The sequence below is a fragment of the Microtus ochrogaster genome, chromosome 15 (genome assembly GCF_000317375.1).
Source record: "Microtus ochrogaster isolate Prairie Vole_2 chromosome 15, MicOch1.0, whole genome shotgun sequence".
NCBI lineage: Eukaryota > Metazoa > Chordata > Mammalia > Rodentia > Cricetidae > Microtus > Microtus ochrogaster.
In genome coordinates, this window is record NC_022017.1 from 27,287,302 (window position 1) to 27,303,751 (window position 16,450).

At 52.2% G+C, this 16,450-nt stretch overlaps 1 protein-coding gene across 3 annotated transcripts in view; it reads right to left on the reverse strand.

Annotated features, from left to right (window-relative positions):
- Nucleotides 1-16,450, reverse strand: part of Mpped1 (metallophosphoesterase domain containing 1) — a 77,930-nt gene that overhangs the window by 60,853 nt on the left and 627 nt on the right. Inside the window, exons 1-2 of one of the 3 annotated variants that reach the window (XM_013348894.2) lie at nt 11,771-11,838; nt 4,748-5,073 (exon numbers count right to left, since the gene is read on the reverse strand). In XM_013348894.2, coding sequence (XP_013204348.1) covers nt 4,748-4,971 — 224 coding nt within the window. In that variant the 5' untranslated portion in view covers nt 4,972-5,073; nt 11,771-11,838. Of the gene's footprint in view, nt 1-4,747; nt 5,074-7,617; nt 7,638-11,770; nt 11,839-16,450 lie in introns of those variants that run through there. The other 2 variants (XM_026782788.1, XM_026782787.1) reach the window with 2 other exon arrangements.

Sequence of the window (16,450 nt, forward strand, 5' to 3'; positions counted from 1 at the left end):
GAGATCCCCAGAGAGCAAGCGAGCTAACGTCTCCTTTCCCCAGCTCAGTTCTGCGGCAAAGCTGCTTGCCCAACCTTGCACGGAAAGAGAACGCGCTCCACTCCCAGCGTCTGGGAGCTCAGCACGGAACTCACACGTTCTCTCTCCTCCCTCCCGGTGACCCTCGGTGACCCTCGGCAAAGTAGCCTGCCAGCATTCCCGTTTTACAGGTGACAAAACTGAGGCTCGGGAAAAGGTTGTTTCCCCCACAGAAGCTGACTTCAGGGGGCTACAGAGATCACTCAGTGGGTAAAGCACCTTCAGCTCTGTCCCCAAAAGCCAGGGACAGCAGCATGGCTGGTGTCAAACACCAACACAGGCCTCATAGGAGACATATTGTCCCTCAGGTGCCCCAGAGAAAAAGGTGCTTTGAAGTCTGAGGTTCCTGTAACATGGACAGCTGTGGGCCTGGGCCATGTTGTCTGAGAATCCTGTAAAAGAGGAGACTGAAGCCCAAAGCAGGAAGTGAACAGACTGTCCATTCAACACAGCTGCCCTGTCCCTCTCTTTCTAGTACTCTGCCCAAGAAGGACAGATTCCAAGGTGACCTGGCAACCCTGCCGGTGCACACCCTTCAATCTGTACTTCCTGCTACTGCTCAGCCTTGGGCTAGCCGATCCTTCCAGCTGGGGTGGTCCATTCTGCTTCCCTCAAAGGCTGCAGCACCTCGGAGCCCAGACCCTCCCGCATCCCCAGGGCTCTTCCTGGCCTCATCCTCCCTCCTGCCTCCTCCTTTCTTTCCATTTGCTGTATAAGGGCCCAGACACGGGCAGGGGGCGCAGAGGTGTCTAGGAACTGCGCCCCCTCAGAAAGAGCATCTACAACTGGGACAGGGCCAGGACATGTGTGACCAGTAGGAGTTGGAGACTTTCCTAAAGAGTGACCCATGAAGGACACAGTACACAGGGCCGAGAGCTAGAGAAGCCATGGAACAACAGCCGTGCAAAGATCCGAGGCTGGGCTGAGGTGATAACTCCATCAGGAAAGCACTGGCCTCAGAAGCAGAAGGACCCCGGGGTTCAGTCCATAGAAGTCAAGTGAAAACTGTACAGAGATTCATGCCTGTAATCCCAGCACTGGGAAGGTACAGAGGCTCTTGGTAAGGAGGTGGTAAGATCCAGGTCAACAAAAGTAAGGTGGACAGCTACTGAGGAGCCACACCTCTGGCCTCCACGAGTACACACACACACGCCAGATGCACATACATATCACACATTCACACAGCATACACACAGCACACTCTTGTACACATATACCATACCACAGCATACACACACACGCACACACACCAGGTCACCAGGTGCACGCACCACATATTCACACAGCACACACAACACGTACACACATGTGTGCACATGCATACATGTGCAAACACATGTACATGGACACAGACATATACATACCACACATATACACACCATGTGCACACATACATGCATACACATGTACACGCCACACTCATACACAGACATATATCCACATGCACACACATGCAAACACACATAACACCTGGGGCAGGAGGAAGGCTAGAAGGTTTGGAAAACCAGAAGCAGCTGCTGTATCTGTCACCCAGAAATGCAGGGCATGCCGAGTCCTCTCCTGCTTTGCCCCTGGCCCCTGCCCAGCTTCAGTCTGAGTCTGTGGCCTCTCAGCTAGTGGACGGGACAAACCCACTGCACAGGGCCAAATGGGTCCTGGCTGTGCATGTTCCCCTTCCAAAGCCTTAGTTTCTGCCTCTGAAAGGAGGGGTCAGGTGTCAACTCAGTCAAGCGCTGGGAAACGGGGCCAGAGGTTCCTCTCAACCTAGCTCTGCTATTCCTGACTACACTCCAGCAGCTAGCACTACCTGAGGGACCCAGAAGTCTTAAAGGTTCTGACCCATATCTCCAGTAACCCCAAAAGAGCAGAGGGAAGAGTTTTTGCTTAGCACCGAGTGTGCCCATTCCTGGATACCTTCATGGCAGGCTCCAATAACTGTCCCTCCCGCTCACTGTCCACTCTTACACCTGCATTCCCAGGGTCCTGATGCCTGGAAGGCTCTCCCAGAATCTCCTGGATTTCTCAGCCCCAGGGGCCACAGCTTGAGTTCTCAGCTGCAGACAGTCATCACTCAGGCAAAAGCAGACAAGTTACCAGCAGGGTTTCGGGGCACCTGAGCAAATCACGCAGCTCAATGAGAGACCACGTCGAACTGTCACTGTTATCAAATACAAACTGTGGATTTATTAAATAGGGCTCCCCCTTACTCCCTCACCCCAGAGACAAAGCCCATGGCAGTGATGAGATACCAAGCAGGAAGCAGCATCCACCCTGCACACCTCTCTTGGAGGCAGAGTGGCCACGTGTGAAGGAATCCCCTACAGCCTGCAGGCCTCCTCCAGTTCCCAGTGGGCTACTCAGCCCCATTGCTCATGGAAGCCAGGTTCTCGCTGACTATTAAAGCAGGCCAAACAGGAGAGTTCCAGACCAGGAAGACACCAGACAGACAGACAGACAGACAGACAGGAAAGCTGCCATGCTTTTTCTCCATGGCTTTTGCTGTTACAAGTGTCACGCACTGCCTTGCTCTGATGACCTACAGATGCCCATCAGCAGACGCCTGGGACGGAAGCCCCGTGAGAGCAGGCAGCTGCCTCTGATCACTTCGAGCATTAAGCTCCATGCCCAGGCCTGGCTCGTGCTATGATGACCACCAGCTGGTCGCGTGACTCCGCTGCACGGGGACTTCTCTATTGCATCCTCAGCATCACTGTAAACATCACTTTGCAGTTGGGGAAACTGAGGCATCAAACGGTGAGAGCCCCACCCAGGTAGACCAGTCCAGGACCCATGGTTCTAACCAGCAAGCTGCCTAACTGTTCCCAGGGAACTTGAATGAATGAACAAAGGAAGGGAGAGGGAAGGGAAGGACCGGCCTCCACTGTCCCCTGGTGAAACGGGAACAGGCACCTTCTCTCACTCATCGACTCACTGCCCTGCCCCAGGGCCTGTAGCCAACCTCTCCTTCAGGGGTTCCTCTACCCAGCAGGCACCTCTGAGATTCTCAGACACCCTCTCCAGCCCTCTGGGGGCTCTACCCTTACACTCCTTCTCCCTAGCCCAGGGAACCCTAATACCCCTTCCCAATCGTCCCCCAATCCTGAAGGTCTCAACTAGAATCTACCTCATCCAGAAGGACATTCCCAGACACTCCAAATTGGATGGGCCCTCCTCAGCTCTCCTCTCTTATTGTCTTATCTGTGTGGCTTTTTTTTTTTCCCTCAGGCTAGGGTCACCACGGGTCGGGTCGACCCAACCCAGTCACATTCCCCAATAGCCCCAGAGGGCAACATCCCTGAGGCCAGGACACCCACAAATGAGTGTATACTCCCATCAGCACCAACTATTCTGCCTGAGGGCCTGGGGCTTTCCCACATTCCCACTGGACAGGACCAACCCTAGCATCAGGGACCTGAGTATCATCATCTCCAGTCCTAACAACAACAACAACAACAAAAATCTAAGCAGGGAAAGGCAGGCCTCTGTCCCCAGCATTCCTACCAGGCTGCTAGGTGCCAAAGACCAAGAAGCACCATGCCCTCAATGGTGCGCTCAGCTGCTTAAATCCTCCATAGTACTCAGCTAGAAACCCATCAAAAACAGCACCTCCTGACCACGTGGGATGAAGCCTCTAGGAAGGAGCATTGTTCCAGCAAGTGCTGCTGGGAAAGCAGGTATTCCCACATTGGAACCCCCACTCCAGACCACACGACGGCCACCGTCGATGCCTTTCTTTCCGGGAATTATCTCCCCAGAACACTGTTTAACAGAACAGGGTTGCAGGCAGCCACACAGAAAGGAAGGACTGCATACCACTCCACTGGCCCATCCCTCTGCATGCTGGGATCTGAGCAACTCACCCATTGTACGCTGACCCTGAGTGACAGCTGCTGGGACCTCGTGAACCCACACACTACTCAGAAGTAGGGCTCCAGCCCCTACAGGATGCTCAGTGTCTGCACCCCCAGAGATAACCTAATGTTCTTGAGAGGGCCTTCTAGCAACCCCAGGACACAGGTCACACTGGCCATAGCTGCTAGCTTCTCGTTCCGTCAGCAGAGAGCCATCAGTCTCTCCCCACTCTGTGTGGGATCAAGGTAACCTTGACCCAGAAGGCACATGAGACGCTATGAATGTGTATGAAACAGAAAGGAGGTGTTCCCGGACCCCCTGGCCTCCTCTGTAGAACACTTCAGAAGCATGGAGTCCAACAAAGGGAGAGGAGACAACTCATCCAGGATGGGGTCCTAACCTACTACTGGTCCTACAGCAAGACCCTCTCCCTGTCTGTGACTCAGTCTCCCTGTCGGAGCAAGTCAGACTAGGGGTTGAAATTCAGCCCCTCGACATTGCCCCCAGAACAAGTGAGCCTGTGGGTTGTGAAATTTCTGGTTCCATTGTCAAATCTTGAATCTCTCTGTACAATCATCTCACTTTCAAACACTTCTGAAGAATTCACCAAGTCCAATTAAAAGGGGTCAGAAGGGCCAGTGTGGGTCCCCGGGGCCACCAGTCTGGGGCTTCCCTCGGGTCCCTCCCAACTTTAACCCAAGTATAGCACAGAGAGATTTGGTCCGCAAGCCCCTAGAGTGTGTGTTCACGGATGAGCCAGAAGCCAGGAGGAAACCACAGTCCTGCACCCGCCCCGTCCCTGGACATGGGCACTTACATCTGCACGTGAGGTGGCTGAAAGCGGCCCTGGTTGATGTTGTAGAAGGTGAAGGCTTGGGTGGGGTTGGAGCTGTACTCGTCCACCTCAATAATGAGCCGGCCATGCTGGTGCCGCCGCGCCGCCATCACGTGTGACTGAGAGAACGCCATGCCCAGGCCGCAGGGGAGCAGGGCCAGGGCCTCGGCCTTCAGGATACCAGCATCCCACCTAGAGCGCCACATGGACCTCCGTGGGCCACCCGGGCATCTCCCACCACCGCCGCTGCCGCCACCGCCGTCGCCTCCACTGCTGTTGCCGGGTCCCCCGCCAGACCTGCAAACAGACTGGAGAGACAGAGCAGAACCATGCGACAGTTAATCTGTTTGGGATTTGTTTTATTTAATGTCAGATGAAGATTTAGAAAGAGGGAAAGGGGGGGGAAGAGGGGGGGAAAACACAGTTGCACACAGCTCAAAAACTCATTACAAATCTTTCCAACTCAGCAGTTTGATGAATATACTTTGGTAAAAAAGGAAGAGAGAAGGGAGGGAGAAGACCATGAGGAGAAGAAGAAAAAAAAAAGCCCACGATGCCATGGACAGATGCATGTGCGGTCCAACATGTTTAAATACTTCAGACATTTTTTTCCCCTCCAACAAGATTCTTGGAATTTACACGGTAGCTGAGCTGGGGACGAGACAATGGCTGGTATTTTGTAAACAGGGAAGTTAAATTTCTATTTTTTCGATTTGGGGAACAGGAAGGATTCCTGTCTAACTCCACCTCCTCCCCACATACCCCCCAAACACATCTGCAGAGCCACACCCACACCCCAGCAAGTCTAAGCAGGTAGAACAGCACAGGATGAAAATTCCTTCTTTACCATCAATTTAACCTAGGGACATCTTTTGGAGGCACCCAGAGAAGGGGTTTTCCAAGCAGTGGCCCCTCTGCTGAGGCAGTGCGATGGTCCCAGGAGAAAAGCTGGGTGGAGAGGGTCTCCCTCCCTATGCATCACCCTGGCCCCAGCAGGGTCCCAGGATCCAAGAACCCACCCAATCACACAGCGAAAATTCTATAGTTTTTCTTAATTTTTCTTCCAGTGGAAAGGTGTGGTTTACCGATGAATTTAACTAGACTAAAACTCCCCTGTGGCAGGTTCTGAGCCAGTCGTGTGGAGCCTGGAGGCATAGGCCAGGCCAGTGAGACAGCATTTATCTTGGTGACTTGTGCCTGCCTGGTCATTGACACCATGGTTCCCTCATCCCATTCTGAATAATTTTTTAATTGTGTGAGCAATGACTTGAAGGGGTTTTTTTTTTGTTGTTTTGTTTTTTGCCTTGTTTTCGGGTTGTGCCTTTTAAGATCCTCCAGTGGCCCTGCTTATGCTGTATTTAACCAAGGAGAAAATCATGTAGTTTAAATGATTCCTGGACACTTGGATCCCAGTCACATTAAAGGAAGAAAAATCCCCCTTGTTTTGTGTTCGGAAGGGGAATCGACACACTCCGAAAACAAATTAGATTAGGAAAATGACAAAAACTAGAGACTGGAGAACATTTTAATTACGTGCAAAGAGAAACGGGTTATTAATTCTTAAAAAAAATTCTCAATCATCCCCATACAAGGTAAAATAAAACAGCAATAATCTCTCCTCTCAAAACATGGAAAGAAAGGGACAGTCCTGTCAGGCAAGGTAGAGTACAGCAGTAGTCTCTGGAGGCTGAGGCAGGAGGATAACTGTGAGTTTCAGACCTCATCTCACAAATATGGGAGAGCTAGATTTGGTGAGATATGTCTGTAAGCCCAGTCCTTGAGAGGGAGGGGGAATTGGGGAGCAGGAGTTCAAGATCATTCAAGTTTAAGGCCAGCCTGGGCTATATAACACCCCGTGGTTCGGTGGTTAAGAGCACTGTCTGCTCTTCCAGAAGACCCGGGTTCAATTCCCAGCACCCACATGGCAGCTCATGACTGTCTATAACTCCAGTTCCAAGGATCTGACATCCTCACATAGACATGCATGCAGGTAAAACACCAAGGTGATTTACCAGCCCAAACCTCCTAGCCCAATCCTGCTCTCTCAGCCTGAGTCACTATCTTCCTGTCCACTCACCCTTCACCTCTAAGTGGACAAGGGCTTGGACCAGAACCTTCCTGCTGGGATCCTGTGAGAAACCTGGGTATCTGGTAAGAGCAGATCATGTGTCCCCATGACTTATTCCTGTATGCTACCAGCTGTGACCACAAGCAAGCGCTCGACGCTCCCATGGGCAGTCTGGTCACCCACAACACGAAGAGAGCAAGAGTCCCCAGCTCAGAATTGTGAATAGTAAACAAGATGACACCCATGAAAACTGGCTGTCACATGGCCTGGGGGTACACAGCAAGTGCTCAATGAATGCATCAGTCTCTCCCAGGTGGCCCATCACAAAGCTTCACAGATGGATGAAAAACATGGATGGATGGATGGATGGATGGATGGATGGATGGATGGATGGATGGATGGATGGATGGATGGACTGACAGATGCATGCATATGGACAGTGTCTGGTCAGATTCCTTCCCTAGCACCCAGCACAGACCTGGCAGAGAATGGGTGTCTGTGGAGCCCAGTCCAAGCCTGAGGAGTCACAATCTTCTTCCCTTGACAGTCTTATGCCATCAGCCCATCAGAGTGCTGGTCACACTGAGCCCAGCCTGGACCAAGGGGAATCGAGGGACACACACACACACACACACTGCCCACCCCCCGGTAAGCAGGTGCCAACAGAGACACCTCAGTGGGAAAGCTGCCTGGCAGCAGGAGATTCGGAGGGAAGAGGCAGGCAGGGAATACCAGGGTACCAGCCCTGCCATGCCGTGTTGCGCTTCACATAAAGAGGACTCACCGCAGGTCCTGCCTAGAGAAACCAAGGAAACCGAGAACCCAGTGCCTCCTTCTGAGCTTCCATTTCATGTGTATGTGCTGTTGCAGCAGCCGCCAGCACACCCGCAGTCCACTGAGGGAGAGGAGCTTTCCGGGAAAACGGCTTTAAATGCTCACACCTGGTCCCCAAATGTGCACAGTGGGTGACAAAGTTTTGAGTCGGTTCCCTGTCCCGTGGGGTGAACCAGCTCACAGGTCCTGGGAGGGGGGGTCCTGCCAGGACTACTTCAGGGGTTGGGAGATGCAGAAAGAAGTGGGGTAGAAGGAATAAAGGAGGGAAGGAAGGAGGGAAGGAAGAAGGGAGGGAGAAAGGGAAAGAAGAAGGGAGGGAGGGAAGGAGAGAGGGAGAGAAAGGGGAAGGGAGGGAAGGAGGGAGGGAGGGAAGAAAGGATTGAAGAAAAGGAATGAAGGAAGGAGGGAGGAAGGGAGGTGAGGGAAGGAGGAAGGGAAGGAAGGAAGAAAGGAAAGAAGGAAGAAAGGAATCCATCTTGTTCAACAAATATATTTCAGTTCCCATTTTCTGTCCCTGTCCCTTGCGCAAAAAGATAAATAAATAAATAAATAAATAAATAAATAAACAAACAAACAAACTGCAAACATAAAGAGGTCCCTGTCCCCAAGGAGTGGGATGGGAGCAGAGGGCAAATGCATACATAAACATGTATACTGTTTTCATGTAGCATCCGGGAGAAAACATAGTTTAGAAACAAGACTGCGCGCAATGAGGGTTCTATCAATGGGATGATCATGAGCAACGTTTACAAAGGAGCCGTCACCTAGTAGGACAGGTGAGTGACCCAGCCACACCCAGGCCTGGAGACAGAGAGCCGAGGCACAGGGGGCAGAGAAGCACCACAGATGACCCTCCTGTTATCGTCCCTCTGGCTGTCTGCCAGCAGGCCTCTGGAGTGAAGAGGTCACAGGGTACAAGTTCAGGTGATGTTGGGCACACGGCCTAATCTCTTTCCACTTCCCTATTGCTCTCCACCTGGAGTTATAGAGAGGGTAGGAGCAGCCACGTGTCTTCTCCTCCAGTGAAGAGCGTTGAGTTTGAAGGTTCTGGGCCTGCCAGGTTCAGCACTGGTGGACACATTCCCTCCATTTGGGAGGCTAGCTTAAGTCTCATCCTCTTCTAAGACAGCCTTTTTCTGGAGCCACGGACACCAAGGGGCAGGCTGAGCTGAGATGCCCACAATACAAGAAGCTGACACCCAGAGAAAAGGTCCCGTTTCAGTCCCCTCACCCTAACTTTGTCTGTCCTTTTTGGTTTTGGACTCTGTCACCACAGCCAGAACACACCAACCTCCAAGGGTGCTTGAAACTCACTCTGCCCAGTCCCTCTGGAACACCCAACCTCCTAGGAACAGCTGCTACCCTCCAGGAAAGCCAGCAACTCCAGACATGACAGGGCGACACCAGCCCAGTTCCCCCCTCACTCCTCAGCCTCAGCTCAGCCACTGGGTTTTCCCTACCAACCAGGAATCTGCACGAAGCCTCCATGCGAGCAGCTTCTCACGCCACTCTGCTCCTGAATTTGACCACCTGTTTCCTGGCTCAGGGCCTTGGAGATGATATTCTACCAAGCCTCCCTAGGCTGTATCAGAGCCTCCACCCATGGCCACCAAATCCTCCCTGGTCAAACCTCCCAATACTGGTCCTGGTCCTGTACCTGAGACAAATGAGAAACCAAAGTAGAAAATGATGGGAGATGGATGCATGAATAACATGGATGGATGCATGCATGCATGCATGCGTCATAAACGGGTCTAGAGATGGGTATATGCACAGATGCATGGATGTATAGATGGACAGATGGATGTACAATGATACATAAATGGATATGTGGATATGTGTGTGGATGGATGGATGGATGGATGGATGGATGGATGGATGGATGGATGGATGGACAGATGTGTGGATAGACAGACAGATGTGTGAATGGATGGATGTGTGTACACATGGATACAAGCATGACGGGCAGGCACAGTCTTTGCATCTGACAGACCATGTTTAAAACAACTTTCATTACTCCAAATCTGGGCTTTTCTTGGAAATGTGCAGATTCTAAATCTCCCTCACACGACCGAGGCTCCAACACACAGTAGGTATTTAATCAATGTCTCATCTGCTCAGTGAGATGGTTTTAATAAAACCCAGAGTTCTGCGGGGAACTTCTGAGAACTCAGCTGAGATATTCAAATGGTCACAAACCCCTCTTTCTGCCTGGAGTCCTGGGGCCATCTAGGGGCCCTCCTCTCCCACCTCTCCTCCTTGCTGGGCACACGCAGTACACATCCCTTGACCATTTTTCCTAGCGCTGCTGGGCACTGGTGAGTCTGATACATATTGGTCCTCCCCTGGGCTGCACCCATCTCTGGGATTCAAGTGACCTGGGCTTGAGGCAGAGCTGGGTATAAGCCCAGTGGGAGAAAACCTGTCTGGTATTCAAGGCCCTGGAAGCAGCAGGAGCAGCAGATGCCCTGGGCCTCCCACACACATAAGCAAAGCAGAAGAGTGTGTGGCCTGCAAGGAGCCACCACCCAGCTGTGAAGCTTGCCAGCCTGCATGTGCCAAAGACCAGAAAGGAGCGAGAGAGATCGAGTAGGGTCCCTAAACCTACAGAGCGTCTATAGCAGAGGAGATGACCGGTCATCTAACAGCTGGAGCCAGTAGAACGATGGCAGTTGGGTGGGCACTGCCTGGAGCTACATTCACTACACTGCATGGTTCAAGTGCCCACCTCTACCCACACCATGACCTCTCTAGGTCTGTGGACCCTGGACAGTGCTGAGTCCAGCCTGCTGGCCCTGTGCCATGGCCATCTACCTCAGCCTGGCTCTCAGAAGTGTTCAGATTGGAAAGGGGAAGTTTGCCTCTGGCCAAAATCAAAGGCAATCACCTCAAAAAGCCACTGATCGTCTCTCCCTAGAACACCTTTCACAAAAACCGAAGCGAAGACAGCGTTGCTGTGTCGAGTCTAGAACTCAGGCAACCATCCACAACTGTGTGAGAAAACACCAGCCATCCCGGCTGCCGCAGCGACCAGAATCCCAAACCTCGGTTCCCCTGACTGTGAGGTCAGCTGAGCACCCCAGCTGCTCTCACCACCCAGCCCAGCGAGTGGATGATCACACCGGGTGCTGGCTCAGAGCAAAGCTAGCCGGAGCCAGCTCTGGGGAGACACGGCTTACGCAGGCTTTCAGTAGAATGTGGCAAATTATAACAAATACTAACATGCCCTGTGCGGTCCCCACAGGCCAAAACCCAGGGGACAACACTAGACAGAAAAGTCCTGAGGGGGCTGAAATGATGGCTCAGCCAGTAAAGGCACCTGCAGCCAAGCCTGAGACCTGTGCTCCATCCCCCAGACCCACACGGTGGAAGGAGAAAAACAACTCCCACAGACAGCCCTCTGACCTCCATGTGTCTGTGACATGCACACACACGCGCACACACACAAACAAATTTGAAAATGTAATAAATATCTTTTACATTTCCAAGTACAAAGGCAAAGAGGTTTGCGGAGGATTCTTTTCCAAGCCGTAATATGCACGCACGCTCAAAAAACACTTTCAGAAGCATTTTCTTTCCTTATTTTGTCTCAGCATAAAAACACACAACTGACTAGTGCCGAAAGGAAACCCTCGTAGAAGATATAAAATAATAAAATACAGACAAGTCCTCAAAGACCAGGAAAAGAAACAGCTCTGCTGCTGTGACAGGGTTGGGGGGGACGGGTATCAGACCCAGCTTCACGAGGTCCCTTCCATCACGGGGCCCAGGTCTGGCCTTCCTCTGTATCCACTGTAGGTCTCCACTGATGAGAAACTTTGGCGGGGAGCTGGCATCTATGACCTGGCAGAATGTGCCAGGGAGCTGAGTGGATGCGGAGCTCCAGGGATGGAGTGAAAACGAGACCCCGAGCCCCAGAGAGGATCAACCACAAGTGACTTCTTACAGCATTTACCACTTAAAAACCTTTTAGCTGGGTCCATGTTGAACACACGAGCTTAAATATCCCTTTCTAATTCCTCAGCCGCCCCTCCCCCAAGCCAGGGACACTTCCTTTTCCAATTTTGTACTTTTATTTCAGAAGCATCACGAGCGCTACTTACCAGCCACAAATAGCTGCCCACTTATCCCCTGGACTGGGGACACAGATTCGGTGGGTTCATCCACGAATCCTGATCCGTTTCCATTCCCACCGCACAGACGGGGACCTGAGAAGGGTGGGAACCACACCGCCCAGGCAGGGAGAGAAGCACGCCTACAAGCCAGCACGGCACCCCAGAAGCGATGGCAGTTCTCGAGACCGCCACATCATCTAGCGGATCCCCAGTCATGCAGATAGCCGCGAGAGGACCCATTCTATCTCTCCCTCCACAAAGTGGTGTCTGCGAGTTTTCAGAACAGAACTCTGGAGGCCTGGGCATCTGCAAGGTTGCGGTGGAGGTTGCTCGGGTGTGGTTCCGACACACGCACAGACATGCATCCCCCCCCCACACACACACACACAAAAAAAAGGAAACAGGGGTCAAGTGTGTGAGAGTCAGTACTGTGTCCCATCACCACACACAAGCCAGCTCATACTCAGTGCTTGAGGGTGTTGGGGACATTTGTGGCTGGGATGGGGTTGAGGCATGGGGGTCTTGGTGGCTTCCCGTGCAAATCCGATTTGCAAAGAAAGTAAGTGTGTCTTGGAGGCTCTTGTAGAAATGGATTTGACACATGCCCCTGAAGGACAACCACGTCTGCATGTCAGGGTTCCACTGGAGTCTTGAGGAGGGGGCGAGGGGGAAGCTATTTCAGAGACAAGCTCAGGTCTAATTTTTTTGTGTGCTCATTCAGGAATTTGCAATTAAGGATTAAACTTCTAAAGTGTGATCAATTAACTAACGTGCCCAAATGACAAACCTCCAAAAGCCAAACTCCATTCTCCACTTCCTACCCCGACAAATGCAGGAAAATAGGGGTGGGTGTGGTGGGGGAGGGCACACTGGCCTTTTCCACAGATACCCAGAGTCCAGAAGCACGTTGTTACAAAGGACGGAGCAGGCACCACGCGGGAAGGGCTTGAATTTCTCACGGAGTTGGTGCGTGTACTATGCAGCTTTGCGGCTGCAGCTTGGTACAAAAAATGCAAGAGGAAATGGAGGGGAAGGGACGTGATGTGCCTGTCGGAGATGGGAAGGAGACATTATTTTCTCCTCAAAGTAATAGAATGAGCACAATGATGCTGGAAGCCTCTCCGAGCACATGGATGCACAGCCTCAAGGCCTCTTGAAAGGAGGCTACGGAAACGGAAACGGGAAGGCTGCAATAGGCAGGTGATCACGCAGGTGTCCATCGGGTGGTATGAGTTAGAAGCTACAACGGCCTGGCGGCAGGAGAACACAATCCACCAGAAAGGAGATTTTTAAAAAGAAGAAGGAAAGGAGGAGGGGGAGAAACTGCTTTTATACGTAATGAATGACTAGTTTCTGACAACAGACTGGCCGAGTTCACAGAAAAGAAATTCACAGAGAAACCCACCATCACCTCAGTTATAAACTAACACACATGATCATGGTTTACTAAGTTTCAGGGGATTTTGGATGAAATTTGAATTGCCCCAAAAGTGTTTAAGATAAAAACACAGCACAACTAAGCCCTCTTTCATTGCGGGGGAGAAGATGAAATAAAGAAAACCATTTGTGTCGGCAGCAATACTGAACAGCCGGGTCATCAAGAGTGCCATAGTGGGCTGGATGAACCCAGGAATACCTTTGCGTTGTGCCACCTCCAATACCCCTGCCCTGTGCCACTTCCAATGCCTCTGTCCCGTGCCACCTCCAATGCCTCTGCCCCGTGCCACTTCCAATGCCTCTGCCCTATGCCACCTCCAAAGAGGGGCTTGCTTTCTAATTATTTATTTTTCTCTCTTTCTCTGGGACTTGCTTTGGCTTTTCATTCCCTGTTCCGCTCTTCAAACCCAACCTGAACAATGTCAGCGGCAGTCTCTGGACGATGCTAGCAGGCCATGTTGTGAGACAGGGACAGCCACACGGCCACACGTCAGGCACTAGGCTGCAGTGGACGGCTTTCACCACGCCCGGCACGGCCCATGCTCAACAATCCTTGCTTCAAAAAGTGCCACCTTTGTCTGCCTTTCTCCCCAGACCCTGGGCGTCCGATGTATCTAGTCACAGAAAGCACGGCATTGGAGCAGAAAAGAGACTCCATGAGCAAGTCTGCCTCTCACCTAAAGGGCCAGCAGCTTTGCCCTGTGAATCAGGACATGTCTGAGAACCTATTTCCAGGCCTCTGTCCCCAAAGAGCCCAGGCCCCTTCTCTTCTGAGGTACAGACAAAGGTTGAATGGAAAGAACTCCAGGAACAGGAGCATACTGAAGGGCGGCCACAGGCAAAGACCCTTTTTTGTTCTGGCGAGGGAGGGTTAATGGGAGAGACATGTCATGTTATCACTTCAAGGATTCTGACAGACAGTTCCGGGATAAGGGAGAAACTCCACCCTCAACTGCCTCTCTGAAGACTTGAAAGGCACTCACTAACCTCCACTAATTGCATGTTTTTCTGTGTGTCATATTTACTCGCTGGAAGTCTTGCCTGGCCCATTCATTTCCTCTGCCCCACTATTCATGCTCACTCATGGGCCAAGATTAGAAGAGGGGAAGGCATTCGAAAAGATTAAAAGCTCACTACACTTGGGCAATGGTTTCCTTCTTTCCGTGGGCCCAGAACCTGCAGGGTATGCTGATCTCACCCCCTCCCATCCTGACCTCGCTCAGTGAAATCCACCCTTCGTCCTGAATTCTTCAGACAGTGGAGAGAGCTGTGTCCTGCGCGTGATGAACAGACAGACAGCCGCTGCCTGGGTGGGCAGGTAGTAAGTTCAAGAGAGAATTAATGAACTCACTTTGGATGGATGAGGACTTAGCAGCCCCATGGTTAGTCTGGGCATTTTGACAACATCACTTTGCTTGAGTGTGGTTCCATGGGTCTCACTGTGTCTTCCTGATGCAACCTTGGCCCTGACAGAAATACACCCCCCCCCAATTACTGCCATCTTCTATCTAAGCCCAGACCTGGTCCAGTGGTCCCAAATCCAGGGCATCGGCCTGGGTGAGCACAGATGGTTCTAGGCATAGCACACAGTGTTCACATCTCAGACATCCCACACATCTCACCCAGGACCTATCCTCATCCAATTCACTCCAGGGCTTCCCAAAGTCCTCGAGCTTAAGAGTAAATCAGGAGGCACCCCTACTCACAACCGTTTCCAAGCACACAATTAGATGTTCAAGACTAAAGTATCTTGTCTTTTGAGCGGCCATCAGCCAATTAACACTGTTCCAGCTCCCGGGGAAACTGGAAGAGATGCAACCATTTCACTGAAATCCATCTTGAGCAAAAGGAGATTTTACAAGGGGTGGGGGGGGGCTGCCACTTGGAAAGCCAATTTGCAGGGAGACGGGCGGTGTACGGATTAGTATGCATGCTCCCACAGAGCAGTCCCCTGCAGATGCGCCTTGCTCCAGACTCCTCCCTGTCACCACCGGCTCCAAAGCCTGGTATTCTTCCCTGCCTTGGTACCCTCCCCAGATGGTCTCCTAATGCCTTGGCTTCTAGCTGAGATGCAGCAGCAGTCACCCCAAAACCTGTCCAACCTCCCCCAAGACACTGTTTAGTCATGTGTCAAATACTAGTGAAGTTATCTTAATTTTCCTTTGGCCAAGACCAGTTGGAGTGTTAACATGGTCAGTGCCTGAGTGGCCCCCCAACATCCCACCGATGTAGCTGATCCCTGCTAGCAAGTCTGCCACCACCATTCATACCCGGCAAGCAGCCCAACCATTCAACGGTGCCTCACTTTTGTTCCCCGAGTTTAATTTTATAATTGTTAACAGTTCATTCTCCTCCTAGCCATTCAGGGGAAGAAGTGGAAATGGGGAGGGGTAGGGGGAATGCACTTCAGGAAAGATGCCGTGGGGGGGGGAGCCCAACAGCGAGGAGGAAACAGATCTGCCAGGCTAGCTGGATAAGGATGGCAACTAATTCCAGTGTGGTATGCCCTGACCTCAAGGAACCACTGAGCCTAGACCCAGAAGGTTAGGAGGGGATGGAAAATGGTGAGTCCCCGATCCCTAAGGCTGGTCTCCCAGCATCTTCCACTCCACAGTTCTCCTTTGCCCCTGCCTGAACCGTCCCAGAATAGACACACAAGAGGTAAAATGGCTTTCAGCTCGGGCAGTCCATGGAATTCTGTCCTGGAGGACTGGGTGCTATCTGGTTCAGTCGCTGAAGCCCCTGAGGGGGCACAGCAGACAGCAGTAAGTGTGTTGAATGAGTGAAGGAAGAATGACGGATGGATAGATGGATGGATCAACGACAGATGGGTGTTAGTGAAGTTCCCAGAAATACCCAGCAAAAGTAGCCACTTGACCAGCATCCGTCCCCCTCCTCACCCCCTCCTCCAAGTGTCAGCAGAGGCTGGCTGCACACAGTAGGCTCTCCGCAACAGGGGGTGTCTATTGTTATCACCCTCATCAACACTTGCACCCCACCAGCCCTCTCTTTCCACGGCTTACTCCAACAGTAGCCAGCGGCAGCCGGCCAGCCTGGGAAAAGTTTCGCTGACCGCACGGCCCGGCCAAGCCCCCTCCCGCCAGCACCAGCCCCGCGGACTGCGCAGCGGCGGTAGCCAACCCGGGCCGCGCGCCCCGGGCAAGGCAGAGGCCGCCAAAGTAACTTTGAGGGCGCCACGGGCCGCCCGGGTGCAGGGACTGGGTCCCGGCC